Source organism: Oratosquilla oratoria, chromosome 12 (assembly GCF_046742065.1).
Source record: "Oratosquilla oratoria isolate Oo_2021 chromosome 12, ASM4674206v1, whole genome shotgun sequence".
Lineage (NCBI taxonomy): Eukaryota > Metazoa > Arthropoda > Malacostraca > Stomatopoda > Squillidae > Oratosquilla > Oratosquilla oratoria.
In genome coordinates this window covers 54,402,934-54,417,933 of record NC_134788.1, presented here as the reverse complement: position 1 = coordinate 54,417,933, position 15,000 = coordinate 54,402,934, and the positions used below count along the sequence as shown (strand labels likewise).

General features: G+C 39.4%; 1 protein-coding gene across 2 annotated transcripts in view; it reads right to left on the bottom strand.

Moving 5' to 3' along the window:
- Positions 1 to 7,051: 7,051 nt before the first annotated feature.
- LOC143031792 (uncharacterized) overlaps positions 7,052 to 15,000 on the bottom strand; it is a 7,953-nt gene continuing 4 nt past the window's right edge. Inside the window, exons 1-2 of one of the 2 annotated variants that reach the window (XM_076196069.1) lie at positions 14,389 to 15,000; positions 7,052 to 8,950 (exon numbers count right to left, since the gene is read on the bottom strand). The exon at positions 14,389 to 15,000 is cut by the window's right edge and continues 4 nt beyond it. In XM_076196069.1, coding sequence (XP_076052184.1) covers positions 7,156 to 8,382 — 1,227 coding nt within the window. In that variant the 5' untranslated portion in view covers positions 8,383 to 8,950; positions 14,389 to 15,000 and the 3' untranslated portion in view covers positions 7,052 to 7,155. The remainder of the gene's footprint in view (positions 8,951 to 14,388) is intronic. The other variant, XM_076196070.1, reaches the window with a different exon arrangement.

Genomic DNA, 15,000 nt, shown 5'->3' with positions numbered 1-15,000 from the left:
AGACACTTTGGGAAATCGTAACCCTTTCTCCTCTCAAGTAGGAGAAAACATGCGATGTCCAGTACTGTGTAACAGGAAGCAATATAAGCAAAGGTACCTCCTACACTCTGTGTGGTCACCTTTAGCATAGCTTACCACGGCGTTATGACGCGTGTAGTTAAAGAAAGTTTTCCTGCATTATGACCGTTTATCACTGTTTTCTGGCCTAAACCACCAGAAAAAACACTTTGACCCTCGTCGCCATTGTTATGTATTGGCTTTTCCTGATGTGCCAATCAGTTCCCCTGCTATTCATTGTCACACGGAGGGGTAGAAGGAAACATAGCCTTTCGGCACGGTGTGTATTTTACAATGTTTACATCATCGTGCTCCGAGAAGCGCGTGAATCCAAAATTTAACAAAACAAAAACAAAAGGCGCATATCGCCATTAACCTAATCATTTCTTTAATGTGAATACACTACAACTATATTCATACATTTTCCTCATTATTTGTTGCAATGCATCATTATTTTCACAAGCAAGAAATGAAAGAATGCAATGTCTTCCTAAGGTCTTATTTATCCTCTTTCCATAGGTAAGACCACTTTTAGACTTGGTGTTTCTCATCCAAAGTCCAACCACAGCTAGTGCAGTTCCAAATGTGAGCAGCTGCCTCCAGACCACCTGTCATAGATGAACTGGGAAAGTATTCCCATCACAGCAGAAGAACTGAAGACACAAGGTGCATGCTTACAAATTGTTAGTTTCATGGTTACTGAAACCCTCCTCTTTTTTCAGCTGGGTGTCAGTTTCAGTGTGTAGCTATTATAGTAAACAGTAGATAAGTGTAGGTACCTGGTGCTTCACCAATCCTGTGCTGGCTGTGCAATATGCAATTGCCAGGTATCTACTTGGATTGTAAAAAAGCTTTTGATACTGTTCCACATCAATGTCTCTTAAACAAATTAAAAGCTGTGGGCATTGAAGGGGACATAAGGAAGTGGATTCAGGCCTCCCTGGAAAACAGAAGGCAGAGGGTTGCAATCAGAGGTGTTTATTCAAGTTGGCTAGATGTATGGAGCAGTGTACCTCAAGGGAATGTGCTGGGACCGGTTTTGTTTCCGATCTTTATAATCGACCTATTTGATGATATACAATCCAGTGGGAAGTTATTTGCTGATGATGCAAAAATTTACAGGAGAGTGAACAGTCATGATGATAAAATAGTTCTTCAGGAAGACCTTTGCCGTTTGCAGGAGTGGAGCACAAAATGGCTCCTAAAATTTAATATGGAAAAATGTAAAGTGATGCATGTCGGGAAAAATAATGCAAACTATAATGACTACATAGATGGGTTCCCGTTGCAGTCAACAACAGAAGAAAAAGACTTGGGGGTATATGTGACACCTGCCACATCACCTACTGCACATATATCCAAGGAGGCTGCTGCCAAGGCCAACTCTATGCTAGGTAGGATCAAGAGAACATTTATTTGCATGGATAAAGAAATATTCCTAGCACTATACACAACATTGGTACGACCCCTTATGGAGTATGCTGTACAAGCCTGGTCCCCGTATAAGAAAAAAGACATTAACATTTTGGGAAAAAAAAAAGTCCAAAGAAGAGCCACCAAACTTGTTCCCCAACTAAAAGAAAAACCCTACAATGAAAGACTGGATGCTTTGGAACTAACCACCCTACAGGCAAGAAGAATATACAGGGACATGATTGAAGTTTACAAGATGCTCAATGGAGAGGAGGATATTGACTGCAGTCAATTCCTTCAAATTGAACTGAGAGAAAGGTATGTGACCAGAGGGCACCAGTGGAAACTAAAGAAAACTAGATTCAGAACAACAAAGAGAAGTAACTTTTTTGATGCCAGAGTAGTAAACAAATGGAACAGTCTACCGGAAAATGTAGTTAATAGTTCAAGTATCAACATGTTCAAGAATAGAAATGACCGGTACACTGTAGAAAATCAGAGAAGAGGCTATTCTCAAGAGCTTCAGCTCCCTTGCCTCTTTGTCATCACTTCGGTAAGCATACACGAACGAACCACCAAGCTTTCAACAGCTGTTAACTGGAGTTCCGTAGGCTGCCGAATAAGACAAACATTCTCAACAGTGCAAGGAAAGCAAGAGGCCTGGGTTGTATTGAATGTGAGGGGGAGCACTTGTGGTTGCCCAAAATTATATCTGTGCAAAGATAAAAGTGTCTATCAAGAGAAAATGCAAGGGAACCAAGGCGGATCAAGAGAAAACAGCAACAAGTTTAAGTCAAATGTCGACACAAACGCACAGCCCTCTGGAGGTGCTATACCAAAACTAAATGTAAATAGAGGCTTTGAAACCCCAAGAGGGCTCCTTAGGTTGAACAATGACAATTTTTTTCTGGATTTGGTAAGTACGAAAGAAGAAATTTGAGTCGAATCATAGACATGGAAAGGGAAATGAGTTTTAATAGAAACTCGTGGGAGAAAGAATTCATGAAATCAAGGAAAAAAGATTGTGAATTTAAGAAAAGACTATTTTGAAGCAAATAGAGGTATGTGAACTAAAGAAAAATAATTCCGAAATAAACAATGAGCTAAATGAATTAAAAAATAACTAATTGAGGTTAACTGTGAAAATGAAAAGATGAAAACAATGATACCACCAATAGTGAAAAAAAGAGGTAAATCACAAAATACAGGCAATGTTTGAAAGAATTGAAGAAAACTGTTAGCTCAGTCTCCACTCTGCCTTTCTCTGGTCCCCTTTCACGACTCTGTTGTCGTCTTTCTTTCATGTATTAACTTTCTTTTAGTATGTCTCTTTCTACTTTTTCACCCCTTACTGTCTTGTTCCTTATCACTCACAATTTTCATCTGTAGGAAGTTTAATATTATTCTAAGAGAGGGGGATTAAATGGAGTTTAATTTTCTTTCTTAGCTTACCAAAAATATACAATTGGTCCCTTACAAGCACTGTAGCCAAAATTTGTGAGAAAATAATCAAGAATAGATGGATAAAACACCTGGAAGAAAACAGTATAATAAACCTCAGACAATTTGGATTCAGACAAGAAAGATCATATGCCACAAACTTAATCTGTTTGTACTCATGACTAGTAGATATCATACAAGAAAGGGCTGAATGTGCTTTCCCAGACTTACAAAAAGCCTTCAACAATGTGCCACACAAAAAATTATTCAAGGAACTGGAAAACATAAGGATACAAGGTAAATTACTAAACTGGATGGAGGATTTCATGCATGTAAGAAAAATGTGAGTAGTGCTCAGAGAAAAAGAGCTCAGCTTGGGAGGAGGTAATTAGTGGAGTTCCATAAGGACCGGTATTGTTCCCAATAATGTTTGCTATTTACGTGAATGACATGGATGAAGATGTGGAATGTTATATGAGCTTCTTTGCAAATGATGCTAAATTACTGAGGAAAGTGAATACCGAGATTGTAAATCACTAAAGAGAGACCTAAAGAAGGTTTAGACATGGAGTCAGAAGTGGGAAGTAAACTTCAATATTAAGAAATGTAGAATAATGGAGTTTGAAAAAAAAAAAAAAAATTTATCAGGACAATATAAAATTGGAACAAAGGAAGTAAAGTGGGATCTGAAAAAGACCTGAGAGTAATTATCTCAAATCACATGTGCCCTGATAAAGAGACAAACAAAATTGCAGGAGAATCTTACAACTTGCTAAGATTAATAAAGGTGGCTTTTTCTTATTTAGAACAAAAAATACTAGTTACACTAATAAGGCTTAGACATATGCTGCGACACTATGGTCACCCAGTACCAAAAAGAATAGAAAGAAAATTTAAAGAATCCAGAAAGCAGCCATGTCACATGAGGAGAGACTGGCTAAATTGAAATTACAGACTTTGGAACAAAGAAGAGAAAGAGATTAAATGCTGACCATCTACAGAATCATGAAAGGCACAGAAGTCCTTGATAGAGAGGACTTACTAAATTGGGATAAGAGAAATACAAGGGGACAGGAAAAGAAACTCAAAAAAGACAGTTATAAAAGAGACCTGAAAAAAAAAATCCACATAGAGTGGTGGATAACTGGAACAATCTGGATAAAACAATAGTGTGTGCGAAAACTAGACACTGCACATTACAAAGATGGGACACCACGAGCATAGCTCCCCTTCCCATAAGATACTAGGTAAATACACTTTTTTCTCTATTAAGAGTACTAGTGTATTGTAACTGACTGGAGCTCTTTTATCCATAAGCCTGAGTGTGTAGCAGAACTCAACTCCACCACAGAGCTTAAATCACACATTTAGTTTATGAGTATGAATAATCATCTAGGTTCCAAGGCTAATTTTTTCAGCTGTAATTACCACACCGAAAATAACTTGTATTAGAAATTTGCACACTTGCTTTCATCCCCGATATATAACAACATTGCTCATGGTAGTGACAAAGTTACCATCAACCATAAATGTAGTCTCTTTTACCCTAGTTCTGCCTAAGCCTAGTTTCATCCTTTTGCTCCATTGAGAGCAAAAATGTCAACTTCTGTTTCCTCTTGACACCTACAAAATAACTTGTATGATTCAGTTTAATACCACATATTCCTCCACTCAGAGGCTACAACAGTGCCTCCATAAAGAGGAATTTTTGAAACAGGGAGTTTGATATAATATGACCTTACTCAACTCGCTTGCTAAGCAGGATTTGTAGAGCTTCCACTTCCAACATCTGTCACAAGCAGCAACACTCTAGCCTGCTCAGCTGGTGAGCATTCCTAATTCAAATGAAGCATCATTTTAGTTTTTTCCCTTTTTCAAATGTGCATGCTTTCTTTTGTAGGTGTTTGCATAACTGAGGCATTGTTTGTCCAAAAACTCTTTTGACAGGTTTACATATGCCTTAGTTAATATCAATAACCATTGATATCATTTTATGCCAGAAATAGAGCCACTAGAATTAAAATTGATTTATCACAACCTGTGCTATCACCATCCACCATAGATTAAAATGTTTAAGACTGTAACTAAGAAGCATAAGATAACACCAGCAAATATGAAAATAAAGAAACTCAGCTGAGTGGGTTAGGATGTCGTTACTCATTGGAGAAGGTTGAGGGAATGGTGGTTCAAAATCCTACCACTGGCAAAGTAAAACAAGGTCATAGCTCATTAAATTGCATGCTACTCCTGATAGGGGGGGAGTATGTGATCTTAAACTATATTAAATTATGAAAATAAAAGAGATGAGCATACATAAGCAAGGGACCTTCACATTGTTGACATATAGCCAATGGTACCATGAAAATATTGGTCTAATAGGTAGGTTATGGTAATAAGAATTATAATGAATTTTCATCCCATCAAAAAAAAAAAAAAAAAAAAAAAAGTGACATTACTAAAAATATGACCATAAAAACATGTCTACTCCTGCAATGAAAGAGTTAGTATATAAGGTGTGCAAAACTCCTGTCATAAATGCTTAGTTCCTGCCATTTTCATGTGGTGTTCCACAGAGAGGACTTTAGTTTTTGTATGCATGTGTCCCATTGAGATGGTTTTGGCTCATCTCAATGCTCCATTCTGTAATGTTTTTCATTTGTTTTGATTAGTCTATCTGATTATTAGGAACCATTCGATGAAGAAGGCATAGTGCAGGGTAGTTTTTATGAGATGCAGATTGTATGTGTTTGTGCAAGAATTACAACAGCTCTGCATGATTATAATTCCATTAATATTTACTTTTGGCATGTGTAGGGAGTGTTTGTTTGTGTTTGGGATATTTCTGGTTGAAGGTTAGGAGTGTGTTGGTAGCAGGTCAAGCTGTTGTGTAATGTTTGATGTTTGGGAGTGAAGTGTACTTCAGGTGAATCCAATATTCATAGTTGTTGCAATGTATACATGTGTGAGTATATATGATAAGTCTTGTACACACAAAGCATGTGAAGGGACTGGTTACCAGCCACTGTCAGGTGTAGCAGGGTAAACATTGGTGTACTCTACTCTTTAAGTCACAAAAATATAAGAGTATACATTGGAGGTACATAGGAAAATGTGAAAGGGTGTGACAATGGTGCCTGTTTCTGAGACCAAGTACCATCTAGTACCTGGTCCTCCTGTTTATACCTCCAGGTGGAGGTAGCCAGTTGTCTTGTGTAACAGAATGTCATTTTGTTATATCCATTCCTTATTACAATGGTGCTGCTGTGACTTGATATAGTTTCTTGGTACCATTACATGATCATGGCATGACTTCCAAAAACAATGATTCCAAGTGCTGAAACCATCAAACATAGAAACCAGCTCATTTGGTAGGTCATAGGTCATTTAGAATATTACTTACATACCTTATACCTTTATTGGATGAAAATATCCTCAGCTAATACTTGAAAATAAATATCAAGTAGAAATTACATATTAGCTTTGAAGATTTCATATGTTCTAACAACAGTAATTCATAATAAAAGAATATGCAGTATTAAGGGAAAATACTAAGGTAAGACACTGGCTGTAACAAGTTGGGAAGAGTGGAAAGAATAGAAATGGATCTAGGTTCAATTCTAATCCTGAACCTAGTCAGATATACACTTAAATTTCTTCACCCACCTTCCTCACAAAATATACACATTCTTTGCAAGAACCTATCACATTGAAACCTACATGTGCATACAAGGCCTATACATTATTCTTGATAACATTTACTTGTATCAATGCTAAATATCTTTGTACAAAATTTAACTTTAATAAGCAATGCACAAAAACAATTTGTAGACCTGAATTATCACCCAATAAAATCAACCTACTGTCAGTGGATCAAGCCTTGCTCAGGCCTGTGAGCTTGAGATGTTTATTGGGTGATAATTTGGTCTATTTTTTTTTTTTTACTGTTCTACTTGGGAAGCAATAGTTTAGTTCCATTTCCCTTGTGACTTCTCACCTTCCAATTTGTCTTTTGTGTTCTTTCCATCGATGTTTTCATTTTCCTTACCCATGTATATTACAGAACGTGACTGGTTAACCAACAGTGTTTCATGAATGGAACAAAATTGTAAACCATGTAGTGATCACTGAAACTATTGTTAAAAAAAAAAAAAAAAAAATAGACAGTTTATGGATAAGGATCAAAGGTGGTAAAAGGCATAGAAATCCCTAGTGCAGGCTTTATGGTCTCTTGCAGTCCCTTCATTCTTAAGTTAATGTCTTGGTAGTATGAGTTTTGAGGTGCTTTTTCATATTGTAAGACTGACTAAACGAAGACTTGCAAATGGGACATTCATACGGCTTTTCGCCGGTGTGACTTCTCATGTGTTTTGTCAAATTGGAAGACCCGGAGAACGAAGCCGGACACATACTACATTGATAAGGCTTCAAGCCCGTGTGAAGACTCATGTGACTCTTCAAAGAAGAAGACACAGAAAATGAAGCCTGGCACACGGTGCATTCATACGGCCTCTCGCCAGTGTGACCTCTCATGTGAATCTTCAAATGATACGACCAGGAAAAAGAAGCCTGACACATGGGACATTCGTACGGCTTCTCGCCAGTGTGGGTCCTCATGTGACTCTTCAAATGATGACGTAAGGAAAAAGAAGCCTGACACACACTACATTCGTAAGGCTTCTCTCCAGTGTGGGTGGTCATGTGACTCTTCAAAGAAGAAGACTGGGAGAATGAAGCCTGGCACACAGCACAATCATGAGACTTCTTGACAGCGTGAGTTCTCATGTGAAACTTCAAATTAGAAGACACGGCAAACGAAGCCTCACACACAGTGCATTCATAAGGCTTCTCAGCAGCGTGAGTTTGCATGTGACTCTTCAAAGAAGAAGACTTGGAAAACGAAGCCTGACACACAGTACATTCATAAGGCTTCTGACCAAGGTGAGATCTCATGTGACTTGTCAAACCACCAGACTGGGAGAATGAAGCCTCGCACACGTCGCATTTATAAGGCTTCTGGCCAGTGTGAGTTCTGAGGTGGTTCTTGAGAGAAGAAGAGACAGAAAACGAAGCCTCGCACACGTCGCATTTATAAGGCTTCTGGCCAGTGTGAGTTCTGAGGTGTTTCTTGAGAGAAGAAGAGACAGAAAACGAAGCCTCGCACACACTACACTGATAAGGCTTCTCTCCAGTGTGGGTCCTGATGTGACTCTTCAAGTGATGGGACCTGGCGAAGGAAGCCCGACACAGAGAACACTCGTAAGGCTTCTCGCCAGTGTGGGTCCTCATGTGATTCTTCAAAGGAGTCGACTCGGAAAACGAAGCCGGACACACACTGCATTTGTGAGGCTTCTCGCCTTTGTGAGTTGCCATGTGACTCTCCAAAGGAGACGACTCGGGAAATGAAGCCGGACACACAGTGCATTTGTAAGGCTTATCATCAGTTATTGTGCGACTTCTCAAATTATGAGACATGGTAAATGAAGCCTGACACACAGTACACAGTCTCCCACCAGCTTCAGTTCTTATATGCTTCTCATGCAATTCTTCAAATTACCAGCCCATGAATATGAAGTCACATAAACTACATTAACGAGGTTTTCCGTCACAGCGACTTCTCGTATGATTTTTCAAACTACTACACGAGGATTATGAGGCTTCACAATGGGTACAATTATAAGGATGTCTCTCGCCTGTGTCAATTCTTTCATGTATTTTCATACAACCTGAACTTGTAAATGAGGACTCACAATGTTTACATTCAAAAGGTTTCTCACGACGTGACACTTTAGATGAGCTGACAACCTCAAAAATACAGAGATACAAACAGTACATTTGTCAACTCTTTCTCCAGTGCGAGTTGTCGCATGTCTTCGTCAGCCAGCACGCTGTGGAGATGAAGACTCGCACAAGGGGCACTTATGATAACGCGTCTCACCAGTACGAACTCACATGTGCACCTCTAAAGAATCTTCTGTCTTGTCATTCATCCTGAAAAATGTTCCTTTCTCACTGTACAACTGGTACATGTGCCTTCCTGTACCTTAAGGAATGAAAAAAGAAAAAAGAAAAAAATCTATTACTATACATTAATATACATACTTCCTTGATATATCCATATATATTAAAAAATAACAATAATGAAAGATATTCAGATATTTAATTTGAAAAAGAAACAAACATAATGTAGGCATATACATTTTTAACACTTGTATCAATTATGAATATCTTAATATAAATTTTAACTTTAATAAGCAATGTACATTAAAAAAAATTGTATACCTGAATCACTCAATAAAATCAAGCTACTGCAGATGGTTTAACATTTGTTCAGACCAAAAACAAATATATTATGCTGTAGTATGCTCCTGGCCATGTAATCACTGTGTTAGCAGATCGAACCTCACCCAGGCCTGTGAGCTTAAACCATTAAACCCCGATGACAAGATTGTTGTCATTTGGTCAAATAAAACAAAAAATCATAAAACACCAAAATGTTTGATCAAAGACCAGAAAAGTATGACGTCAGTCCTCGCTTTGCTCGCAGCGAAGCGAGGACTGACGTCATACTTTTCTGGTCTTTGATCAAACATTTTGGTGTTTTATGATTTTTTGTTTTATTTTACCAAATGACAAGAATCTTGTCATCGGAGTTTAATGGTTTAAGCTGTTTACTGAGAAGGTTACTCCCTTTCCTGGGCATCACAGTGGGGGGCTCAAGGTTGTATTACTCATTCTCTTTTACTTTGAGTAATAATAAACAAAGAAAGCATTATCAAACCACTTAACAGAATCCAGGGGTAACTCATGTACATACATACATACATATATATACCAAAGGCTTTTTCCCCCTTACAAGGGAGGTAGCCAAAAAGAAAAAGGCATTAAAACCATTCCCACCTATTCCATCCCTAAAACACTCCACTCCCATCCCTCTTATTTTGGCACCTCCTGGATGATGGGTCATCCCTGTATCTTGTCCACTGCCCTGGGTCAGAGGCAGTGTTGCAAGACACAGCACATCCACAGCAAGGCCGCTTCATTAATTACACAACACCCCCTCTCCGTCCCCTCATGCAGAAAAGGAGAAGACAGGGAGTAATCCTTTCAGGCTGCATCAAATTTTTCTCACACATACTAACTCACCCCCAATCCCCCCACCCATTCCACCTCATGCAGCACAACATCACCCATATACAACCAATCTCCATTCACCCCTGTCTTCTGTCCTCTCCTGTCCTTCCTCAACAGACATTCCCCTCTTCCCCAAAGCCCCCTTCACCCCATCCATCCACCTCATCCTAGGTCGCCCCCTCATGTTCACTCCCTCCACATCTGCCTTCCATGCCTATGGTCACCCAGTACCAAAAAGAATAGAAAGAAAATTTAAAGAATCCAGAGAGCAGCCATGTCATTTGAGGAGAGACTGGCTAAATTGAAATTACAGACTTTGGAACAAAGAAGAGAAAGAGGCGACCTGCTGAGCATTTACAGAATCATGAAAGGCACAGAAGTCCTTGATTGAGAGGACTTACTAAACTGGGATATGAGAAATACAAGGGGACATGAAAAGACACTCAAAAAAGACAGTTATAGAAGAGACCTTGAAAAAAAAAAAAAATAGTTTTCCACAAAGAGTGGTGGACACCTGGAACAATCTGGACAAAACAATAGCATGTGCAAAGACTATACACGAATTTAAGAGCAAACTAGACACTGTGAGATACAAAGATGGGACACCACGAGCATAGCTCCCCTTCCCATAAGATACTAGGTGAATACACTTTTCTCTCTATTAAGAGTACTAGTGTATTGTAACTGACCGGAGTTCTTTTATCCATAAGCCTGAGTGTGTAGCAGAACTCAACTCCACCACAGAGCTTAAATCACACATTTAGTTAATGAGTATGAATAATTAACTAGGTTCCTAGGCTAATTTTTTCAGCTGTAATTACCACACCGAAAATCATTTGTATTAGAAATTTGCAAATACACTTCCTTTCATACATACATATAACAAGGCTTTTCCCCCTTACAAGGGGGGTAGCCAAAAAGAAAAAGGCATAAAATCATTCCCACCCATTCCATCCCTGAATACACTCCACACCCCTCCATCCTCCCTCTTAGCAACTCCTGAATGACGGGTCATCCCTGCACCTTGTCCACTGCCCTGGGTCAGAAGCAGTGTCGCAAGACACAGCACATCCACAGCAAGGCTGCTTCATTAAATCGGCGACCCCCCTCTCTGTCCCCTCATTGCATAAAATGAGAAGACGGGGAGAAATCCCTTCGGGCTGCGTCAAATTTTGCTCACACATACTACCTCACCCCCCATCCCCCCACCCATTCCACCTCATGCAATCACAACATCATCCATATACAACCATTCTCCATTCACCCGTCTTCTGTCCTCTCCTGTCCTTCCTCAACAGACATTCCCCTCTTCCCCAAAGCCCCCTTCACCCCATCCATCCACCTCATCCTAGGACCTCATCCTCATGTTCACTCCCTCCACATCTGCCTTCCACACCTCTTTTACTAGTCTTTCTTCACTCATTCTTTCCATGTGTCCAAACCATCCTAATATTCTTTCATCAACCCTATCTCACAGCTCCTTTTCCACCCCTGTTCTCCTCCTCACCTCCTCATTTCTCACTCTATCTAGCCTAGTAACCCCCATCATACTTCTCAGACACCTCATCTCAAACACCTTCTCTCTTCTCTTATGTTCCATGTTTCTGCCCCATACAGTGCTGTTGGCACAATCACTCCTTCATACAGTCTCCTCTTAGCATCCATTCCTAGATGTCTATGCCTCATTACACTTTTTAATCCACCAAGGCATTTACTCGCTTCTCTCAATCTACATTCTACCTCCACCTTTTCCCGCCACATTTCCACCCAAGTATCTAAAACTATCCACCTCCTCCAGTCGTTCCCCTCCAGTCCGCTACCACTTTCATCCCTTGAACATCTCATCACCTTAATTTTACCCACATTTATCTTTAGCTTTCTTCTATCACATACTCTCCCAAACTCTGTCACCAACTTCCTGAATCCCTCCTCCGATCCTGCCACAAGCGCAGCATCGTCTGCAAACAACAGCTAGCTAACCTCCCACTTTTCTCCATTTTCTTTAACCATCTCCAATCCCTGACCCACCACCCTTGCATTTACCTCTCGCACCACCCCATCCATGTACAAGTTGAACAGCCAGGGCGACCCAACGCATCCCTGATGAAGTCCCACCTTTACCTCGAACCACTCACTCTCTCCATTTCTAATTCTGACACAAGCTCTACTACTCTCATAAAAACTCTGGACTGCTCCTAGAAGCTCTCCTCCTATCTTGTATATCTGCAAAACCTCCCACAGTACCTTTCTGTCTACCCTGTCGTAAGCCTTTTCCAGATCCATAAAGGCCCAAAAAACATCCTTCCCCTTTCCTATAGCTTTCTCACATATCTGTCTTACCACAAAAATCTGATCTACACAACCTCCACCCGTCCCAAATCCACACTGTTCCTCACCAACTACTCCCTCCATTCCTCTCCTAATCCTCCCAATCAAGATCCTCCCATAAGCCTTCCCAACTACACTTAACAAGCTAATCCCTCCGAAACTACCACACTCACACTTGTAACATGGCAGCCTGCATTCGGCAGTAAATCGAAAATTTGTTCATGTTTCAATGAGAAAAATGAGCTAGAAAACTCAATTAAATGGGCAACAGACCCAAATAAACAGAGACTACTAGCCTCACAAATTATTCCGATACCAAAACCAGGGCAGGGTATCTTGGGTATCGTAAGTAAAAACGAGGTTTTTCCATCAGGTCAGGTCACGACGACAAACGTATTGTGGCATCTCAGCCGCCGATGCAGACATGTCCGTCAAATCATCTTTGTATGCTTTATCATGATCTATTCTGGTACTCTAACCAAATATCCAGTTACATCTTGCTATTGAAGATTGTATGAATAACTGTACTTGTTGTCATTCCTTGGGCCACCACATTGGATTTCCACCATATTGGCTAATCAAGGTAATAGTTATTTTGTAGTTCTCCCAACTTGCCGATGCTTGAAAAACGAAGTCTTGGGCACTTCCAACCTCTCAGGTCAATTTGGCACTACGTTTCCAAAAGTGTTATTACAAACAATGTTATATATATGGACTTGGCTACACACTTTTTGGGGTCTCACTAATCACCGACCAAAGCCAACCAATGACAGTTTTTGCTCAAATGCACAATTCTTCATATAAATTTAGCATATGGTTGCATTATTTGACCTATTTTCTTTGAAATGTGTGATTTCCATGTAATTTGATCAACGAGAAGTTACATTTTTATCCTCTGCAAAATTACCATCCTTGTTCGGGTTTGGTCCACTATCAGTGAGTCGGACGGTATTCGTAGCTGTGGTCAGTAATTTTGCAGAGGATAAAAACGTAACTTCTCTTTTATCAAATTCCATGGAAATCGCCAATTTTAAAGAAAATAGGTCAAATAATGCAACCATATGCTATTTTTTTTTTTTTTTTTTTTTTTTTATAAATTCATGCATTTCAGCAAAAACCGTCCTTGTTCAGGTTTGGTCAGCTGTTATTGAGTCGGACGGTATTCATAGCTGTGGTCAGTAATTTTGCAAAGGATAAAAGTGTAACTTTTCTTTGATGAAATTATGTACATGGAAATCATACATTTTAAAGAAAATAGGTCAAATAATGTAACCATATGCTACATTTTTATATAAAATTGTGCATTTCAGCAAAGAATGTCATTGTTTGGGTTTGGTTGGCTTTGGTCGGCGATTAGTGAGACTGCAGTTTTTGGCCCAATTTCCTGGGAAAAAAAAGGCCTGATTTGGCACCCTTCAAAATGCAATATCTCGGGAACTAGGACAGCTAGATGGATAATTCAAATTGCATTGTACTCATAGCATCATTCTGTATTCCATGAGAACTACTTCAGCTCAAACATCAAGAATTCCATTTTCCTGTTGACCTAGCTACCAAAATGTTTGCCACTCTCAATTTTCTAAACATTGCTACTAACATTACCATTATTTTGTGATACTTATATATGGGGTTTAGAATACTTATTGATAAGAGCTAGAGGTAAGAATTGCAGCAGTCAGACCTGACCTGACCTAACCTATCCCCTTGCCCTTGGTAAATATAAAGATGTCCACTCTTCGTAATTTTTTCTTAAATAGCTATTGATACTACTATTAGTTTGCAGTACTTATGCCTGGGGTTAAAAACACCCAGAATGATAAGATCTACCCGACTATGTAGGTAATTGCAGGTGCCAGGCTGGCAAACATCTTGATAAATACCCACACATTTACTCCTGCTGAGCTGCTCAGAATGCCAAATTATATTCGCTAACAAACGGGAATTGAAGTGTAGCAAATGCCAAAAGTAAACACACAACGCATGCACTAAGCTACTTTACCACTATATCATTTCACTTACGAATTCAAGAAAGGCAAACTTGTTTGGCCTGTACAAAACACAGCCACGAAAACAAGCTCTTCGAACAGCTGAGAGTGCAACTCAAAGCTTGGCTGTCTGTGACGTCACACGTAAATAAACCGATCTCACTAATCGCTAGTGCTGGGCAAATACCGCTAATTTCAGTAACGGAATTACCCGTAAAAATAAGCAATGCCGTTACTGGGATTACCTGTACTTTACCGGTAAAAGACTCATGAGGCAGTAGTGATGTCCCAAGTTCGTGTCGCCTTTATAACTTAAATCTTGAAAGAAATTTCATCCTACTATGGTGTGGTCACAACTCAAGTTTTGTACCGTCGTCACTATAAAAATCCTGCCTGCATCACGAACGGGCGAGGGAAGCATCAAATTGTTATCAATACTTAGTATTAATTGAACACAAATAAGTACTTCATAGCATGAACAATTACATAGGGCCCTCCTAAGGACGCGTTTTGTCCCGTATTTTCAATATCTTAAACACTTCACATGAAATTTTGAGAATATTTGACATTTTACAGGTGTATTAATTAAAAAGCAACAATATCTGAGAAATATATATATATGTACACGGAGTGAATCTGGCAACGC